The sequence below is a fragment of the Urocampus carinirostris genome, chromosome 16 (assembly GCF_059441175.1).
Source record: "Urocampus carinirostris isolate Australia breed hairy pipefish chromosome 16, RoL_Ucar_1.0, whole genome shotgun sequence".
Classification (NCBI taxonomy): domain Eukaryota; kingdom Metazoa; phylum Chordata; class Actinopteri; order Syngnathiformes; family Syngnathidae; genus Urocampus; species Urocampus carinirostris.
Window position 1 is genome coordinate 36,921,142 of NC_142364.1, and position 22,161 is coordinate 36,943,302.

General features: G+C 39.9%; 1 protein-coding gene across 1 annotated transcript in view; it reads right to left on the minus strand.

The window, feature by feature from the left end:
* Window positions 1-22,161, minus strand: part of sptlc1 (serine palmitoyltransferase, long chain base subunit 1) — a 48,148-nt gene that overhangs the window by 18,425 nt on the left and 7,562 nt on the right. Inside the window, exons 2-8 of the mRNA XM_088355666.1 lie at window positions 18,374-18,481; window positions 18,202-18,296; window positions 17,418-17,511; window positions 17,220-17,292; window positions 7,575-7,707; window positions 7,211-7,340; window positions 1,000-1,089 (exon numbers count right to left, since the gene is read on the minus strand). Of these exons, the coding sequence (XP_088211792.1) occupies window positions 1,000-1,089; window positions 7,211-7,340; window positions 7,575-7,707; window positions 17,220-17,292; window positions 17,418-17,511; window positions 18,202-18,296; window positions 18,374-18,481 (723 nt within the window). The remainder of the gene's footprint in view (window positions 1-999; window positions 1,090-7,210; window positions 7,341-7,574; window positions 7,708-17,219; window positions 17,293-17,417; window positions 17,512-18,201; window positions 18,297-18,373; window positions 18,482-22,161) is intronic.

The following is a 22,161-nucleotide window of genomic DNA, read 5'->3' on the forward strand; positions in this document are numbered from 1 at the left end:
TAAATGTAAGACAGTGTTTTTAATGCAGAGCAAAATGGACACAGAGAGGCTTAATAATATATAAGAGCATAAGTTGACTGTGACCAAGGTAACAATACTGATAATGGTGGTAAATTGCAATGCAGACGTCTCTTCTTGTACTGTTTTTATTGGTGGTTTCTGCAGTAATGGACCAAATCGAATTTTCCTGTTATCGTTCCTTGATGAGGGCGGCAGTAACTCAGGAGGTAGAGCGCTCGTCTTGGGATCAAGGGATTCCAGTTTGAATTCCGGCTTGTCCGTGTTACATGTCGAAGTGTCCTTGGGTAAGACACTGAACCCCTAATACCCCCAATAAGCAGGTTAGCGTCTTATTGGGAAATGTGGAGCACATTGTAAAGCGCTTTGGGAAGTCATTGACTTGAAAAGCGCTATATAAATGCATATCATTTCATTTAGATTATTTTATGGTAAAAGGAGAGTTCAGCGACCTGACATTGATGCCGATTGTACAGATAAAGAACAGAAGCCTATTTGATGGATAACATCCACTGCTGTTCAATTCTGATGCACGGATTGACTACTAAATTTGTGGGTAACAAAGTTGAAATATCTACCCGTTTAATATATTAAATAAAGTAGTTTTAAACCTCCAGTTTTGCTCCTGTGTTTTATTATAATAATGAAGTTTGCTAAAACATGGACTAACTTCTCTCGATGAGCATCAGAATTGTTTACAGATATATATATGATCGGTCTAAGAAATGCATGTAGTTGCACAGCCATCATGAATATGCTGCCTTAGGCTGCATTCATGACTTTAAGTAAGGAGATGGAGGCAGAGAGTAACACATTTTTATAATCCCGCTCCCAAATTTTAAGCATTTTCATATTAATTGTGATTTGTGATATGATTCTTTGAACAGTAATGTGATTTTACAGTGACCTGCACCGTAGAAAGTTTGCTACCTCCAAAAAGTGGGTCATTCAATATGGAATTTCTCACAAAATTTCAATTACCAGCTCAGGAAGAGGACAGATGTCAGCTGAGTTGATGTACAGTCCCTCTACTACAATGAATCTGCGAATCACTCGAGCCTTACGAGGGTTCTGCAAATGAAACGGGCAGTAATTTTCCTCAGAACTACGTTATGACAAATATAAACATTTTGATAAAAACAAATAATAGTTTCTCAATCTCATTATAACCATCAGGAAAATAACCTTGTGACAACTTATACAGCTTCTTTGTTATTATAATAATATATAAGCAGAATGGAGAGACAGTAGGACCGCAACACACTTCCTTTGTAATGACCATTGTAAATAGAAAAATAGCTTGTGCAAAATATACACATTCGAGCAATGTTAGCAGTGCTAACAATGTCCGAAACCCCAAAACTAAGAAGAAATATCTTTTGTTCTCAGTATAGGCCACAGCTAAATTATTTGATGGCTTTGACCCACATTTAATAACAAAAAATAGGGATGCACCAAAAGGAAGATTTTGGGCCGAAATCCAAAATGTGAAAGACTTGTGTTTTGTACAGGCTTGCTCAATACAATAAGTACAATAAAAATATTAAACCCAATAGTAAAATAAAAGTTGCACATTTTAAGTACTTATATTCTTATATATATATATATCAGTGTTAATTTTACCTCTGAAAAGTGGTGGGTCTCGCATGTTCAAAAATCTATGGGTCCCAACAGAGATCTATTGGTCCCCAAAATTTGGTGTTATCGAGGTTGAATTCGTAAATCGGCGATAAATATATAATATAAATCTATATATTCATTCAGTTTAAATCATCAAATTATTAATTCATTTTCTGCATCTAATTATTGTTGGTAAAATACCGATTAAAGGGATAACCAAAAACCTGTCTTTTTTAAATTTTCTCCTTTTATACTTCTTTTTTTTTTTAACTTCTTTATAGAAGATAATTCGTAATATCAATCATCAAAGCAAGTGAGCCGTTTGAGAGCCGGCTCTTTTTAATGAGTTGAGCCAAATAAGCCGGTTCTCTAAAAAAAGACGGACTTCCTTCCACTACACAACGAGATCTCGTTGGCCGAGATCGGCGTGCAGACGAAAACTTGAACCGCGAGACCAAAACAACAATGGCGGATTTGGCTGAAGAAAAGTTTGGAGTGCAGTAAATCTTTGTTAAAAAAAGTATTGGGGTAATAATGACAATTTTGTGGCAAAAAGGTTGCGTCCCAGGGACGCACGTTGATTTGAGACTATGCATCCCCAGCAAAAATGATGCGTCTAGGACGCGGGCAAACGAGAACACTGATATATATATATATATATATATATATATATATATATATTATATTATATATATAATGTATGTACACACGCGCACGCTCACGCACTCGCACGCACACACAGTGCTGTTTAAAATAATACCAGCGCAATGTGAATAACCAGAATATCCCAGGGTTTAGTATATTTTTTATTGTTACATGCCAAACAAGTTACCTGTAGGTGCAGTAGATTCTCAGAAAACAAAGACCCAGCATTCATTCATAATTGACACACTTCGAAAGCTGTGCAAATGGGAAAATAGTTCAAAGGGGTGTGTATAAATGTTTGTGTGTGTGTGTATAATTTGAAAAAGGGAGCGTGGGACAACGTCTATATGACATAGTCTCTTTCCCATACTGGGGAAGACGACTTTGATGACGTCAGTTATAAGGAGGAAGATGAGAACGGTTTACCGTGATTACTACAAGTACCGTATATTTTTTTAACAGAGCCGTTTCCTATGTTGCGAGCGTGTTGCTAGTAGCGTTTTGTTACCCTTCACAGGCACGGTTTGGGATGAAAGTTATAATATTATTATTGAAGCTTTGAAAACTCTCGGTGTACCGTCTTTCTTTGTAAATATGTGTAACCATGTATAATATGTATTTGCAACTGTATATTTTTGTAATGTATTTATTCCAGAGACTTATTCTGATATGTTTTCCACAAGCGAATAAAAAAGAAGGGTCGAAAACAACGGGGGCTGACGGAAGTGGAGTAAAGGTGAGACGTGTTTGTGGACGCAGCGGACAATAGAGGATATATAATTTTCCCACCCTTACCTTTGGAAAGATATTTTTTTTTTCCCTTGGATTATTTTCAACGGGACCCGGACTCTGCAGGTCTGCATCAAACCTTAAGTACCGGTATCATTATCCGTTCATTTTGCCGGCTGTGGTTTTTGGACTGTGTTCTTTATATTCAGTTACAATCGCGGGACTCAAAGTCGGGTTTGGGTTAAATTTGTGATTGTGTTACATGTTTTAATGTGGGCGCATGCGGCTTATATACGGGTGCGCCTTGTGTAAGTACAAAAGAGGTTATCCTCTTAAAATGTGGTGTAATCAGGTGCGCTCTAAAGTCCAGAATTTATGGTATATATATATATATATATATATATATATATATACAGTGTTCATTCTACCTCTGAAATGTGATGGGTCCCGGGGACTCGCATGCTCAAAACTCTATGGGTCCCAACAGAGATCTATGGGTCCCCAAAATTTAGTGTTATCGATGTTGAAATTGTAAATCGGTGACAAATATATAATAAAAATCTATATATTCATTCAGTTTTAATCATCAAATTATTAATTCATTTTCTGCATCAAATTATTGTTGGTAATATACTGATTAAAGGGATAACCACAAACCTGTCTTATTTTCATTTTCTCCTTTTATACTTCCTTTTTTTCTTAACTTCTTTATACAACATAATAATTCGTAATGTAATGCATCAAAGCAAGTGAGCCGTTTGTGAGACGGCTCTCTTTAATGAGTTGAGCCGAAAAAGCCGGTTCTCTAAAAAGAGACTAAGCGTCCCCAGCAAAATTGATGCGTCTAGGACGCAGGGACGCGGGCAAACGAGAACACTGTATATCAAGGGTGGGCAATTGATTTTTATCAGGGGCCGCATGAGAAACCTGAATTGTGTCAGAGGGCCACCAACTTTCTTTCATTGTAAAATGCTCAAATTAAATATTTTGAATAGCTGATGCTGATAATCAGAAGAATATAGCACTCTGTAAATATTTATATTAGGCTATGTGAAATTGTGGTGTATTGGTTAAATAAGAAAAACAATCATTGAACCAGTGCAATTTATTTTTAACTTGTTAATTTCCACAAACAATAACTTGTAATGTTCTCCACCTCATGTTACCTCTTCAGTGAGAATAATCCAGTCTGTTCTGGGCTTGAACAGCATTGAAATCTGGCGGAATGTCTGAAGTGGCTATGCGAAGGACAGCTGAGAGGTGGTCATCAGTCATAGAGGATCCATGTTTGGATTTATTAAACTTCATAACTGAGAATGTCTGTTCACAATGATAGGTAGATCCAAAGAGGACTAGGATCCTCTGAGCATGCTTCCTCAGGTGTGGAAAGTTCTCCTCTTTGAGGGAGGAGTAAAAATCCAGCAGTGAGACTGACTTGAAGTGATCTGCCAGAAGTGTGTCAGACTGCAGATCTATGAGTTCCATCTGCACTTCACTTGGCGCATCATCCACACTGCAGTTGAAGGGAGAAGAGACCATGTGCATTTCACTCTCAAGAGTTTTGAAATCTTGAAATCGCCTTGAAAACTCTGCATGCAATGTTTCTAACATGGTTGAGTACTTTTGGAGGTGATCGCCTGATCTTTTGGCTTCCTTAAGTGTTGGCAAGTGGGTCAGAATGTTGTCCTTCACTTGGCTTGAGAGAAGCTGCAGTTTTCTCATAAAAGCCTTCACTGCACTGTACATCTCATGCACAAAAAGGCCCTTGCTCTGCAGTTTGACATTAGGTTCGTTCATTAGTGCAGTCACATCCACAGTGAATCCGAGGTCTGCCAACCAGTCTTCATCTGAAAGTTCTGAGACGTCATGACCTTTCTGAACACAGAACTCCTGAATCTGGTCTCTCAGGTCCCAGACACTTTTCAGAATTTTGCCAAGGCTGAGCCACCTAACAGTGCAGTGATAGCTTATGTCACCATGTTCAGCCTCATTTTCCTCCAACAAAGCAACAAACTGTCTGTGATTTAAAGCTCTCGCTCTGATGAAGTTAACTATTTTAGTGACAGAATTAACAACATGTTTCATTTTTAACACTGTCTTACACAACACTTCCTGATGTATGATACAATGCAAAAATGTCAATTTCTGATCAGGGTTCATTTCTGTCACTTTATCCTGCATTCTCTTTAAAAGTCCAACATTTTTCCCGACAAGATTTGGACAACCATCTGTTGTCACACCTGCAAGCTTGTTCCATTTCAGTCCTAACATGTCCATACATGCATTTACCTCTCTGAACAAGTCATTACCTGTGGTTGTCCCGTTTATTGACTGCATGGCTGCCAACTCCTCCGTGATTTGAAAGTCTGCGGTTATCCCACGTAAGAAGATGAGCAGCAGCTGGGCGGTGTCACGTACATCGCAGCTCTCATCCAAAGCCAGAGAAAAAAAGTCAAAGTCGGCCGCTCTTTTCTTCAGCTGAAGCTCTAAATTTCCCGCGATGTCCTCGTTACAGTGCGTCGGGAGAGTGAAACGTTCTCAAACGCGCCCTTTTTTTCTGGGCACATCAGCTCAGCAGAGTCCAATAAACACTCCTTAATAAACTCTATGTCGGAAAATGCCTTACTTTTTCTGGCGATTTTATGAGAAATTACATAACTTGTCCTGACGGCTGCATCTCTGGAAGTGTGAAGTTTAGTGAAAAAACCTTGTTGGGTTTGTAGTTTTGCAAGCAATGCATCAGACTCCCTTGCACGCTCTTCACCAGACAGGTTTCTGTATTCATCTTCATGCTTGGTCGTGTAGTGGCGATTCAAATTATATTCTTTAAACACAGCAACCTGTGTACCACAGACTAAGCACACTGCTTTACCTTTAATTTCTGTAAAGAAATATTTGGCAGTCCATGTCTTGTTGAAAATACGGCATTCGTTAACTTTTCTTTTCTTGGGGTGTGCCGACATCTTGAGGGTACCCTGGCGAACGGTATCACCTTCACTCACTCAAGTGTATACGCGCGTGTATATGTAGTCAAAATAAAATTTCAAAATAAAAGTTTTAAAAAATTGTTTAATTTATGGTGTTTATGATTGGTCTTACGCGGGCCGGACAGGGACGTACAAAGGGCCCGCGGGCCGTAATTTGCCCAGGTCTGCTGTATATATATATAATTTATATATCTATATATATATATATTTATATATCTATATATATCTATATATATATACATATGGAGCATGCCAATTATGAATGAAGCCAATTGTGTAACCTGGGTCTTTGTTTGTTCTTTGAGAATGTACTGCACCTACTGGTAAATGAATTTGGTCTGAATTTATATAGCACTTATCAAGTCAATGAGAACCTCCCAAAGAGCTTTACAATGTGCTTCACTATTACCCATTCACACACACTCACATAACGATAGCAAGGTCAGCCATGCAAGGCAACTAACTACCTGCTTATTCAGTGTCTTGCCCAAAGACACTTCGACATATAACACGGAGGAGCTGGGACCAAGACGAGCGCTTTACCTCGTGAACTACTTTGGCATGTAACAATAAAGACGTTATGAGATATTCTGGTTAGTCACATTGCACCGGTATTATTTTGAACAGTACTGTATGTATGTGTATATTTAATATATATATATATATATATATATATATATATATATATATATATATATAAATCAGTCAAAAAACAAAGTCATACAGAAGAAGAAAACTGCTAAAAGATCTAAAATGCAAATAACACAAGCAAGTTCATTATACTTGGAGTAAAATTATGATGACAAATAAATAGTTTGTAACAGCTACACTGAACAATCTCCCTCTCTGTCTTTTTAACTAGCGTACATATTTTTGGGATCATTTTAGCTTTTATTAAACCTGTGGGAATAATGACAAAAAAACTGAAAGAAGGGAAATTATAATGAGCCAGTCGGCAAACTGTAATGCAACAAATAAGTCACAGTCGTGTATTTGCCAAAGCAAAAACAATAGTAGTTATCAGATAAGCGCCAACCGATGGATTACGGGGACAAACGGAATGAATGTTACACACAAAGTCCCAGTATGGTCAATAGGTAAAAAAATAGAAAAAAAACATGAACAAAGAATTGTGACAAAATCGAGAGTGAATATGTTTTTTAAAATGGTGAGGATTTTTTTGGGGCCCTTCACTAGATTAATTTACCAACCTGCTCGTCTTCTAAAGCTTGTTCCTGTAGAAGCCTCTCCAAGTCATCCATGTCATTGTGTTTGAAGTATTTAATTATGCTGCGGGAAGCTTGCAGACCTTTTTGGATGGAAAAGCATGCTGCCTCATCTCTAAATATAAATACAAAATATGAATTCATTTAAGGATAATTCCTTTAAGATGCACTTTCAAATAATGCAAAAGCACGGAGTAAAGATTCAAATAGTGTTTCAAAACCTTGCAATTTGTAATGAAATCATTATGCATGAGGGGGTTTTCCCCACAAAAAGACAATACGATAAATCGTTATGTATTATTTACTCAGTAATACATTTTCAGGTATGATTTGCAGAGGTGGTTCTTACACAAAAATGATGTCTCCCCTTTTAGCATAAGCAGGAATTGCACTGGCAATAGTAGCAAAGCCATACGAATAGATGATAGCTTCCTCTGTTTTCATGAAGTTGGCAAGCCGACTTTCCAGCTCCAGGTGAACATCTGAATAAAAAAAAAGTATTTTAAAGATTTACGTAAATAAAACTTCTGTGTTTTATTTTTTATGTAGAATATTTTTTCGTTATACATGAAAATGACAAGATATGATGTCACAGTAGGCCTGGGCGATATGACAACAATTGTTATCCGATATAAATATTCTTATTAGTCGATATTGATAGTTGTCATGGTAATTATCACATCGTATTTTCTTCAGATTTTAACTGCTGCTTTAACCAATCTTTAATGTCAAAACAAAGGTGCGTAGTGACTAACTTCTACACAGCATTTCACAAATAGGAGGAACATTAAACAAAATGTTAAAGTTAACAAAACGAGGCTAATAATAAGACCTGAAAAGCCCGACAACTTAATAACCATAAATACAAACAAACATTTTTATTTACAATCATTAACAAACATGTTAAAGCTAATATGTGTAATAAGTCTTAAAGTATGTTACAAGGTTAACAAAATAAATAGAAGGAAACGACACGCTGCTTAAAACGCAGTAATGAGCCTTTGTTGCTGTTTGGGCTCAACACTCGATGGTCGGGTCTGAATACTAATGATGGGTCAAGGAGCAGAGGTTTACAGGCCTAAAAAGTAAAAACCCTGGCACAGTTTGGATTACGGGACTTTTGTCTACTTAACCAACAGTAAACAAGCTTTTGACTAGAAACAAAAACAACTTTGGCTAAAGTCAAACTGAGATTAAAGGCAAACTTAGGATAAAGGTAAACTTTGCCGGAGTTTTAACGTGCTTGGAATTCTCAGTGTCGAAGAGGCACATAGAGTTTATAGAAATAAACATGACTTGACCTTTTCTAAGTGTTTAAATAATCTGAACATATCATGCCAAAATCAACATAAAAATGTGAATGGTCTGATGATAGGTTGTTCACCACTTTGTTTGATTAAAAAGTGTGAAATTCAAGTCACTCGATTCCCTGCAAGCTTTTTAATCTGCCATTCAAAACACATTTTTATGCTTGCCCTGGCAAAGCTTTAGTACGAAAAAAGATTCTTTATCTCGAACAGTTGAAAAGTTTCAGGTAAGTATCTCGGAAGATTGGTGCAAGGTAAGTGCCGCGCAAAATTGTTTTACAGTCGCGCTGCTGCCGATCGCTGGTGAAGGGCAACCCCTCCCACTGCTGCTAGGACGCTGTTTCGGCATCCGAGTGCTCACAAGTGAGTATGGGTTGTTGTAAAGGTTGCTCCTGCTTCCGTAGGCAAGTAGCCCTTCAAGAGGGACGTGTCCGTGAGCTAGAGCAGTTTAAAAGGAAAATGTTAGGTGCCTCGGACACCACTGCTAGCGTGGGTTGTAGCGAACCTGCTAGTCCGGTTAGCACTAGCCCTAAACGGCATGCTAATCGCGGTGAGCCAATTCAGACACATAACAAGTTCAGCCCCCTAGCTAGTCCCACTCCACCCCGGTCTACTGGCTCCCGCACCCTAGTTATAGGTGACTCCATAACCCGTAACATAAAGCTTAGCACCCCAGCCACGGTTATGTGTATTTCTGGAGCCAGAGCACCCGACGTTGAGGCTAATTTGAGGGAGCTGACATGCAAATCTAGACACCATGACAGGGCTGGCTACACCGATATAGTCATTCACGTCGGCTCTAATGATACTAAAATGAGGCAATCTGAGATTACAAAGAAAATTATTGCTAGGACCTGTAATCTCGCCAGCAAGATGTGTCAGCATCGAGTAATTGTCTCTGGCCCCTTGCCTGCGAGAGGCAATGATGAGAGGTTAGCAGACTAGTCTCGCTAAACCGGTGGCTGGCAAGTTTTTGTAGTCAGCAGGGATTTAGGTTTGTTTAACTGGCCTGCTTTCTGGGGACGACCTGACCTGCTGAGAAGAAACGGCCTTCACCCTAACTGGGAAAGTGCTCTCACTCTTTCGAAAAATATAGATTACTGTTTAAGCTTTCCACGACAGGGTACACTAGTGCAGGCCAGGTAACAGGTGATTAGTGAACCTGTAACCACGGGTGTGGAGTCTAACGCTAGAGCTAACTAGCGCTATGCTAGATTCATGCAATTCACATAGTTTTTGTAGTTAAGAGCGTTCCATTGACTGCACCACACACCCTGATCTGTACTCTTCTATAGCATCTTCTTCTGAACACTGAACATGGCGGCGCATGGATACATGCTTGCGGCTCGTTCTCCAGCTAGTCTTCTATTTATTGCCGTTCTCTTGTCTTTTTTGCTTTCACTTTTGGACACATGTGTGGCCAAAAATACTTACAGTAGGGACGAACTTATTCGGTTGGGTGGGCGTCTAAATTTCGACTTTTCGGGCACTTTTTATACTGCCTATGATATACCGAGCGAACTTCAAAGAGACCCGGCATCCTTGTGGACGGCTATTCCGCTTAATAAACGACGTCAACGGCGCCGTAAGGACAGAAAACAGAAGCGTGGTTGCCGTGCAGGTAGATGTGTGAAGCGTGCGAAGTCTAAGCAGCAAGATGGACGCGAGGAAGGATGTAACTAATTCCACCATTCATCCCTCGCCGGACAACCCACACGAAAAGCCACAAGAGCGGCAGCTTTTGAAGATTTCGACAAAGACTACAAAGAGTTCAGCTAAGTCAAATGATTCAGCAAAGCTGAAATTTGGTCTGTTAAACATTAGATCGCTTGCTCCAAAAGCTTTACTTGTTGATAACATTATTCGTGATTATAAACTTAACTGTATGGGTCTGTGTGAAACTTGGTTACGCCCGGATGAGTACTTAGCGCTAAATTATGCTTCTCCCCCAGACTACGAGAGTAGCCATATAGCACGCACGTTGAAAAGGGGTGGTGGTGTTGCGCTAATTTCTGAAAAATCGCTCAAATTTAATCCACGTACCTCTAATAATTACAAGGCGTTTGAGGCTCTTGTGATGCGGTCCTCTCTATTGTCAATTTATGTAATAACTATCTATCGTGCACCTGGGCCATACACAACTTTCTTAGACGAATTTGCTGAACTTTTGTCTGAACTAGTAACCTATGCAGACAAAATTATAATTATGGGAGACTTTAACATTCATATGAACTCCCCACTCAATTCACTTACTATTGCGTTTAGGTCTCTAATTGATGCATTTGGCTTTAATCAACTGGTTGATTTGCCAACCCATAAAAATGGGAACACGCTAGACTTGATTCTGACTCGAGGAGTTTTAACCTCAAACATTATGGTGTTACCGTGTACTACCGTTATCTCGGATCATTATTTAGTTACATTTGAGGTGCTAGCTAAGAGTAGTGTTAAAAAAGCTGAAGTATTTAGCGGACGCAATATAAGCACTGGCACAGTTTCTGAGCTCTTTGAACTCCTTCCTGGAGCAGTTGCGTCCTTTCCTACATACAATGGCTCGATTGACTCACTCATGAATGAGTTCAATACCACCCTGACTAGTGTGCTGGATTCAATAGCGCCCATAAAACTAAAATCACGTCCTAAAAGACGCACGCCTTGGTTTACTGATGAAACTAGAACCCTTAAACAAGAATGCAGGAAATTGGAAAGAAAATGGCGCGCTACCAAGCTTGAGGTTTTCCATCAAACCTGTGTGACAGCTTGTTAAAGTATAAAGCGGCCCTTGCCTCTGCAAAATCGGCCTACCTTTCGAAGGTGATTGCGTCTCAAAAGAACAACCCCAAAGCCCTTTTTGACACTGTAGCATCGCTTACAAGGCAACAGACTATCGCAGATAGTTCGACACACTCTGCTCAGGACTTAATGGTCTTCTTTACTAAGCAGATTCAATGCATACAGGAAGAAATTGCTAAAGAAATTATTAATACCGCACATATTAAAGGACTGAAATTTACAGATGCACGACAGGGTGGCTGCCTTGGGAAAATGGCCGGTTTTAGTGAACTGTCACTTGATGATCTCAAACAGGTGGTAAATGCGGCCAAACCGACAACTTGCCAGTTCGACCTGCTCCCAGGTTCACTTATTAAAAGTCTTTTTGGCGTCCTTGGACCTTCAGTTCTAAATATTATAAACATATTACTCTCCTCAGGTGTAGTTCCAGCAGCTTTTAAGTCCGCCGTTATTAAAGCCACACTGAAACGACCCAACCTTGATCCAGAAATATTAAGTAATTACAGACCTGTGTCAAACCTACCTTTTCTCTCTAAAGTACTCGAAAAAGTAGTGGCACAGCAGCTGAATGCTTTCATATCCGAGAATAACCTTTTTGAATCCATGCAATCAGGATTCAGGGCTAACCACTCTACTGAGACAGTTCTGATCAAGGTAACAAATGATCTCCTAATGTCAATGGATTCTGGCGCTTCATCACTTTTGCTGCTGCTGGATCTTAGTGCTGCTTTTGACACAGTGCACCACAATTTCCTACTAGAACGGTTGGAAAAATGGATTGGTCTCTCAGGAACCGTCCTCTCGTGGTTCAGATCCTACCTTTCAGATAGGACGCACTGTGTTAATTATGGTGAAATGACATCTGAGCCCTTTAATGTTACCTGCGGTGTTCCGCAGGGTTCAGTGCTTGGCCCCCTTCTTTTCAACATTTACATGCTTCCATTAGGTGACATTATTCGCAAGTACAATATCAGCTTCCACTGCTACGCAGACGACACTCAACTATATCTTCCGTTGGAGGAATCTTCCACACTAAACTGTGGAAATTTGGAGGCCTGCCTCACTGAGATAAAAGAGTGGATGTCACTCAATTTCTTGCGTCTTAACTCTGAAAAGACCGAAATGTTAGTCATTGGTCCATCTAAATGCCGTGACTTATTCTCAAAAACTGCTGTGAACATTGACAAATGTCACATCACACAGAGTGACTCAGTTAAAAATTTAGGTGTCATATTTGACCCTGATCTAACCTTTGAGATGCATGTAAAGAAAATTACTAGAACCGCTTTCTTCCATCTTCGTAACATTGCCAAAATCCGTTCAATACTGTCTCAGTCTGATGCGGAAACTATAATTCATGCATTTGTTACCTCCCGTCTCGATTACTGTAATGCACTACTCTCCGGTCTCCCGAAGTCCAGAATCAAGTCTCTTCAGCTAGTACAAAATGCCGCAGCGAGGCTCTTAACTAGGACAAAAAAGTACGATCACATAACACCGATTTTGGCTAACTTGCACTGGCTCCCAGTTAGCCAAAGATGTGACTTCAAGGTTCTCCTAGTATTGTACAAAATCATACATGGACTTGCTCCCTCTTATCTTTCAGATCGGATCTGCCCCTATGTCCCGGTCCGAAGCCTACGATCTGAGAGTGCCGGTCTTCTGGTGATCCCGAGAGCAAAGAAGTGTTCTGCTGGTTCGATAGCGTTCTCCATTCGGGCACCGGTGCTGTGGAATGCTCTTCCCCCTGAGATCCGATCTGCAACCTCAGTGGAAATGTTTAAATCTAAACTTAAAACTCACTTCTACTCCATTGCATATGAATAATAACCTACTCTTCTTGTCGGCTGAAAAATAGTCTGTGTAACATAGTGTACTAATCTGTGAAGCCCTTAGAGACTTATTGTGATTAAGGGCTATACAAATAAAAATGACTTGACTTGACTTCTGTGCTTCTTACCTCTGTTTCTTCCATGTTAGGTGAGGAGGGAGAAGAAATAACATTATTTTCTACCAATAGTCATCCTGCTACTCCACCTGTCAACAATATTCCTGTGGTATGGAATTCGGGCTGCATCTGCCGTCATGCAAGGCACAAGACCCGTGACCGGCAGTATAATCCTGTGGAGGTTACCACTAAGGTTGCCATTAAGGTTCAAATCTCGCGAAAGGTTTCAGCTCAGTCCACAGTGCTGAAGCTTGGCCTTCTGAATATTAGATCACTAGCCTCCAAAGCTTTACCTGTCAACGACCTTATTAATTAACACAATCTTAACCGTATTGGCCTTTGTGAGACCTGGTTAAAACCAAATGAGTTTGTAGTGATAAATGAGGCTTCTCGCCCTAACTTTGTGAGTTCGCACTTGGCACGACCATGAAAAAAAGGTGGAGGCGTTGCTCTTATATCGGAAGGTAAGTTGAAATTTACTCCTGGTACCCCTACCGTTTTTAGAAACATTTGAAGCACTTGTTATGAGGTCCTTAATGTCAACACCAACTTATGTACCGTAAATTCCGGACTATAGAGCGCACCTGATTATAAGCCGCACCCACCATTTTTTTTAGTGATTTGACGCTTTTGTTCTTACACAAAACCACACCCATGTATAAGCCGCGGGCGCCCACATTAAAGCTTGCGACACAGCCACAAGTTTATCCCGAGCCAAGCTGTAAGTTCAACAATTGTAACTTCGGGGGGGAAGAATTTTCAAGTCTGCCGTCATTAAACCCACGCTTAAGCGACCTAACCTTGACCCAGAAAGCCTAGGTAATTATAGGCCAGTGTCAAATCTGCCATTTTTTTGCAAAATTACTTGAAAAGGTCGTTGCACAGCAGCTAAATGACTTCATGTCAGAAAATAACCTCTTTGAAACTGTCCAGTCAGCATTTAGGGCAAATCACTCTACTGAGACAGCCCTGGCTAAAGTAACCAATGATCTCCTTTTAGCAATAGATTCCGGTGCCTCATCAATGTTACTGCTGCTGGATCTCAGTGCTGCTTTTGATACTGTCGACCACAACATATTACTGGTTCGTCGGGAACGCATTGGTATCTCAGGATCTGTACTCTCGTGGTTTAGGTCCTACCTGTCGGACAAGATGCAATTTGTTAACTATGGCAATCTGACCTCTAAACAATCTAATGTCCCCTGTGGTGTTCCACAAGGCTCTGTACTTGCCCCCTTTCTTTTTAGTATTTATATGATCCCGCTTGGTGACATTATCCGCAAGTATAATATTAGTTTCCATTGCTATGCAGATGACACTCAACTGTGTGTGCAACTGGAGACAACTGGACATTTAAGTTGTAGAAATCTGGAGGCTTGCCTTACTGAGATTCAAAGATGGATGTCATTTAATTTTTTACGCCTTAACCCAGATTATTGGTTGATTATTGGTCCAGCTCACTGTTGGGAGTTGTTTTCAAACACTACCCTGAACCTAGACAAATGTAATTTTACCCATAGTGACTTGGTCAAAAATCTAGGTGTTATATTTGATCCTAATCTGTCGTTTCAGTCACACGTGAAAAATATTACTAGAATAGCTTTCTACCACCTCCGTAATGTTGTGAAGATTCGTTTGATGCTGTCCCAATCAGATGCAGAGGTTTAATTCATGCGGCTTGATAATGTAATGTATTGCTTTCTGGTCTCCCGATGTCTAGCATTAAAAGTTTGCAGCTGGTTCAGAATGCGGCAGCTAGTCTTTTGACTAGGACCAAAAAGTTTGAGCATATTACTCCTGTATTGGCCAACTTGCACTGGCTCCCAGTCCACTTAAGATGTGACTTTAAGGTTCTCTTAATAACATATACCGTATTTTCCGCACTATAAGGCGCACCTAAAAGCCTTTATTTTTTTCAAAAGCTGACCATGCGCCTTATAATACAATGCGCCTTATTTATGGATCAACATGAAGTTTTCCAACTAACTTGCAGCCGCCGACTCGATTTTCCCCCGAACGCCAAGTAGTACGCGGTGGATGGTGGGATTTATTTACCGGCGTTTCATTGGCTAACCAATGTGTCAATCATCAGTTGAATCGATCACTATTGGCTAAAGTTATTCGGAGGTCAAGAGGCGGATCCTTCTTATCATTTACAGACTGCCATTGGCTCAAACGGCAAACAAAGCCTGCAATTGGCCAAAAAAGATGTGTCAATCATCAGTTGAATCGATCACTATTGGCTAAAGTTATTCGGAGGTCAAGAGGCGGATCCTTTTTATCATATACAGACTGCCATTGGCTCAAATGGCAAACAAAGCCTGCAATTGGCCGAAAAAGATGTGTCAATCATCAGTTGAATCGATCACTATTGGCTAAAGTTATTCGGAGGTCAAGAGGCGGATCCTTTTTATAATGTACAGGCTGCCATTGGCTTAAACAGCGAAACAAAGCCTGCAATTGGCCGAAAAAGATGAATGCGTATAGCATGTGGCCGATGGCATAGAGAAAGCATTTTTTTCTATTCTGTATTTGTAAATATTGTATTCCCCTGGATTTACTACCCTCACGGATATAAGAGGACATTGCCTGCACATTATTATGAACACAATGACTTCGGTGAGCTATTCCCGGTTTTATATTGTCTTGTTTCAGACTGAACTCGATGTTTCTGTGATAAGCGGTGCAGATAATGGATGGAAAGGAGTGTCTATTTTTAAATTAAACTCAATTTCAAGTGTTTATTGTCATATGCACAGTAAAGTTGCGAGCGAAAAAGAAAATAGATACGAAGGAATGGTTATCATTTCTTGAATCCCAAGACTTTATCCTTCCGAATGATGGAACGATGCATTTGAGTGACATCTTACGGACACCGCATTCGCACGTGTTCTCGACACGTATTTGCGTCTTTGCAAGCTTTCGGAATGTTAAGGGGGTAATAAGTTGGACTGAACTATCTGACTGTTTTGTCCACGTTCCCATTGTAGCGCCTTATAATCCGGTGCGTCTTATATATGTCAAAAATAGGACCAAAAACTATTTTTTCGGGGTGCGCCCTATAACCCGGTGCGCCTTATAGTGCGGAAAATACGGTAAATGTTTGCATGGACTTGCACCCTCTTATCTCTCTGATTTGATTTCCCCCTATGTTCCTGCGCTCGGAAAATGCCAGTCTACTTGTGACTCTGAGAGCCAAGAAGTCTGCAGGCTCGAGAGCGTTCTCCATCACCCGGTGTTATGGAATGCCCTGCGTTCTGAGATAAGATCTGCAACCTCAACGGAAGTTTTTAAATCGAGGCTTAAGACACACTTCTATTCCAAAGCGTATGATTGATGCCCACCTCATATTCTGTATTGTCCTGTCTTTTTCCGACTGCCTCCCTGGTGGTGATACGAAGAAGGACGATTTGGAGATGAGTCAGCGGACCAGCGTTTGACCTGAAGCATGTGAACGCCTGCATGGACCAGCTGGCAGAGATGGGAAACTGCGTCATGGCTGCATAGATTTTTTGGACTAGTTTACAGGCTGGGGGCGTCGCTGCTGTCATGCACTTTCCGGACAAATTTTCAACATGTTACCTAGTGTTTACTATGCTTGTGTATAGTATTGCTAATTGATATTCACCCTGGTCATCCTGGAAGGGGGATTGCCACTTGTGAGGTCCTTTCTCAAGGTTTCTTTTTTTCCTCACGCTGAGGTTTTGAGTTGTTCCTTGCCCGCATGTTGGTTTAAGATCAGGTAATTGTGTAATTGTTATCCTGTGCAGTCCTTTGAGACATTTTTGTGATTAAGGGCTATATAAATAAATGTGACTTGACTATTTTGTTAGCTATGAGGAGAAAAATGCAACATTTGAACAGCAAACAAACTATATGAATAGAAAACTACACTCTATAAGCGATTGGTAGAATATCTTAAAATCTAAAAAAAAACATGGCTTACCAAATGTTCCATAGAAGCCCCTTGGACCACATGTTCCAACCCCATATTTCTTCAGGGATGACAGCGCTTTTTGCTGCAATGATAAAATGTACTCTAAGATCAACTCACCATTTTTTTGCTTAACCAAAAAAGAAATCTAGAGTAACAAAATTAGGTAGTTGAAAGTTTCACAAAGATGAATGTAGTTGAAACACTGACCTTTACCCGTTCATTGTCAAGGAGACCCAGGAAGTTAAATGACGCAAAGTTAATGCACTCTTTTCCATTGATGATTATTTTGTGGCTTGGAGGTCTGTCATTCAATATGTGATATAAAAAAAGAATGGCATACTTCATTAAACAAGAAAGATACTTCATAATAAAATGATAATGATAGAAGAAACACATTGCTATTGCAGAAAATGTTCTGCAGAACATATTTAAAAGAAATCTTAAACAACTACTATATCAGAACTCTAATGGAATAAAATTGGCATTAAAGATATGAAACAAGTCTGAACTCCGACCAAAATTAGAGGGATACAATGCTAGAAAAATTTAAGTTGGTCGTATAACCACATACAGTAAAGCAAAGTAAAAAGTACATTTTAAAAAGTAAGTGGCTTGGTTGTTCTTTTATCCGGCAACTGTTGAGTCGGTGTACGTTTTGAATGCGTTGTCGATAAATTCACTCATTCAATCAGAAAATCAAAACAATGAAGAGAAGCAAAAATATCAAATGATTGAATAGATAAGCTGGTTAAACAGCTTATTTCCAAAACAGTTTGCATTTTTTTGGGGGGGTTCAGATTTTGGAAAATAATACCCATAGTTGATAAAGCTAATATGCAACCGTTTATGTGAACGCATAGTTGTCGTATTTCACTGAAAAAGTAAAAGGAAAAACCTCTTAAAATGATATGTTGTCATAACATCTTACAAGTGATTAATTATGAAAAACAAGGTGTTTCCAGCATCAACTCTGAGCCTGTAAAATACTTACCCAGTGACAACATCATACGTAATATAGGCCGAATCTTTGGAAACAGTGGGAGCAAGAGGTTCAGGCTGCCACTCTATGATGAGATCCTCTTTTTCCTGGATGGCAAAAAAAAATAATGAATGCCAAAGTTTAAATGATGGTATATATTGTTTTGTGTTTGTTTTTTTATCACCTTTTCAGTAAGTTTATTTGTCTCGTGGAGCCTGTATGTTTTAGAGAAGAGAAGTCTGATTATCCACAAAATGAGGATGCCTTCCAAAATGAGGTGATAAGAAGGGGCCTGAGGAAGACATAATACATTACAAATCTGTGGTGAATATGCAACGCAACTACAAACTTAAAAACACGACATAGGTGGCCAATTTGATGTGACATTACTTTGCTCTAATTGTCAAAGGCCCTTATAGCTAAAGACAACTACACCAAACTACAAGCCCTAGCAAAAAGAAGAGAATCACCAGTCTTGGGAAACCCCTAGCAAAAAGTATGGAATCACCAGTCTTGGGCAAGCCCTTACTCAGACATTTTATTCAGTGGAAAAAACTCAGATCACAAACATGAAACTATGATTGCCAAGTCTGCGGTTGATGGTGGACGCATCAGGTTAGCACTGCTCGTTCTATGCGTTTATACTGTCATTGGCGTCGGTTTTAAGAGTATTGTTAATTATTAATTTTACAATTCTAACCATTTTAACATAGTTAGAAGTAAAGCAGCCGAGTCCTGCCATGGCCGGGCATTATACCGGCGGGCGGAGACGTAACTGCGTGAGATTCTTGCTCAAAGATGTTGTGGCAATTTCGGAGGGAATGTCAAGGACGGATTTTATTAACAAGTTTGTTGAAAAGATTCTGATGTTTAAAAAGGAGGAGGTACATGCTGTCATAAAAATGACTTCTGGCAAAGGCTTTGATGTGAGTTTTGAAACGGCAGCTCTTTATCAAGAGTTTTGGAATCGCTTTGAGGGTGAGGTCCAAGTTTTCAGGATTTACAGTGGAGAAGCTGACTGATAATGCTAACAAGATTGTCGTTGTTAGAATGTTTAGTGAAATAATCAGTGCTGATGACGTCTGTTATTGGTTGAGTAGATACTGCTCAGTAAAAGGCCAGGCTATGAAGGTGAGGTGTGAGAAAGGCTATTGGACTGGTGCCTGGAGGGTACCAGTCCAACTACGGCAAGATCCTCAGGGCTTTCAGGGACTGAAACAAATCCCGTCGACTATATTCCTGGGGGAAAACCGTGGCTTTATCCACTATCAAGGGCAACCGAAACTGTCGCAAATGTGGTGAGCATGGGCATCTGGCTGAGGTATGTGATCGAATTTTTTGTGGAAAGTGCAGAACAATTGGACATTCCTTTGAGGAATGTATCAATAGCAGAAAATGCAATCTCTATGGAGAAACGAATCACCTCTTTAGAAACTGCCCGAATTCGTTTGCTAACAAATTGAAAGGCAGTTAACAAAGACAACAAAGACAATGAAATGATGTCAGACAACATAGATAATGAAATGAATAAATGTCACAAAGACAATGAAGTGAATAAAGATAACAAAGACAATGAAATTAATAAAGTCATGGAAATACAAAATGAAAATGAACAAGAAATTAATGAAGTTATAGAACTACCCAATGAAGATGAACAGGAAATGAATAAAGTTATGGAAATACCCAATGAAATTGATCAAGAAATGCCCAAAGAAATTGGACAAGACAAACAAATTGAAAAAACAGATGTACCTACCAAAACCCCTGGAGCAGAGACCAGAGAATCAAAATTGAAACAGGAAGAACCTGGAAATTCTAATTCGATTTCTCATAAAATACCTGAATTTGGACATGACAAACGAATAGAAAAAGCAACTGCCACTCCGAAAACACATATTAATCAGGAAGGGCCTGAAGGAGAGTTCAAATTAGCAAATTTGTTTGCTACGCCATTGCCGGGATTTGGAGAAGACAAACAAATCGAAAAGGCGAATGACTCTCCAAAAACCCATACGGGCACTGGAAAGAGGAGTAAAAGTAAGACAAAATTGGGAGTGGTGAAAAAACCAGAAACAAAGATAAGAGATTTAGAAGAAAGCCGATTGCCGGTGAATAAGCCCACAAGGGAACTGTATGAAATTGAGACGGAGGAAGTCGGGGAGGGAAAAAATCTGACCCTTTGTGGGCAAGGAAGTAAGAGACCCCTTGATAGGTCCTCTGGCTCACCCCCTAACCCAGAAAAAAGGGGAAGACCTGGAACCACAGACAGAGAGTCAGAGGGTCCCGGAGTTTTCCCCGGTGAGTCTCAAAATGAGGTACTATTTTTAAGTGATGTGTCTGACACAGGTGACACTCTCGATGATCTCGATGATCACCAAAGAATGGACTCAGATCCGCCGGTTTTGTCTAACTAGTTTAAATACTTTAACAACAATTATGAACATTACATTCTCTACTATCAATGTGAGAAGTGTGAGATCAAAGGTTAAGGCTCACAGTGTTTTATCGTTCTTAAAAACTATCAGAACAGATGTGTTTTTACTACAGGAATGCTGCATCCCCTTTCTAAAAAATTATAAACAGTGGGAAGAGATTTGGCCATATCCGTCATTATGGAGTGGCTCGAATGAAAACCGTAACGATGGGGTAGCCATTTTAATAAACAACCCTCAACTCATCATAAAGGGGAGTACTGTGATGAGAGACGGACGCGGCCTAGCATATGCGACTGGATGTCCTCTAAAAGTTCGTACCTGAGTTGTCTGTCGGCATGGCCGTATATGTTAATGAGGTTAAAATCATTCCCTATATAAGAAAGTCGACTTTGGCCTGGACGGATCTATTGACACTAACAAAGATGTTATATAATGAAATTGTGAATATGTTTGATTTTCGAGAAGGTTTGTTCAAACCTCACTTTGTGTTTGCTGTTAAAAACGTAATATTGGAATATAATATTGTGAATGTGCTTAATTGCTGTTGAGATTGTCATGATTGTTTTCTGTTTTTAGTGTCAATAAATTTGTTCAAACCAAAAAAAATCATAAGGTCATTCTTAAGCGCAAGATATTGGCATTCAGAACAATAAAATAAATTTAAAAAACACATTGCAATGGTCAGTAAATTTTTTAGAGCAAGTGCAGGGGAATAAATATGGAATCAGTGCATTCTGGGTAGAAAATAAGGACACACCCAGTCAATTTCCTTTCCTTAATCACAAACATGAAACAATCGTGAGGTCATTCCAAAAGGCAACTCCTTGGCATTCAGAAACACTAAAATAAATGAATAAAAAAACTTAGTGGTGGTCAGTCAATATTATTTTTATAGACCAAGCACAGGGAAAAATATGGAATCATGAAAAACAGACAAAGTAATAACAAACAAAACATATCACTAGTGGCAGCACGGCGGCGCAGTGGTTAGCGCGTGTCCGGCACAGTTCTGAGGTCTTGGGAACCTCCTGTGTGGGTTCAAATCCAGCTACTGGACTTCCTGTGCGGAGTTTGTATGTTCTCCCCATGCTTGCGTGGGTTTCCTCCGGGCACTCTGGTTTCCTCCCACATTCCAGAGACATGCATTTCAGGTGGATTGGCCGGTCCAAATTGTCCCTAGGTGTGAATGAGCGAGCGAGTTGTCTGTCCCTGTGTGCCCTGCGATTGGCTGGCAACCAGTTCAGGGCGTCCCCTGCCCACTGCCCGATGATTGCTAGGATGGGCTCCAGCACCCCCGCGACCCTACTGAGGATAAGCGGTGCAGCTAGTGAGATGAGACATATCACTAGTATTTAGTTGGACCACCTTTGGCTTTTATGACAGCTTGCAGTCCCGGCAGCTTGCACTAGATGAGTGACAAACAGAATTCTTAACCTGTTGCCAATTCTCTTTGATTGCAGTTGCAAGATCAACTTTGCAGGTCGCAGCCTTGCTATGGACATTTTTTTCTGTTTCCACCTCAGGTTTTCAAATGGGC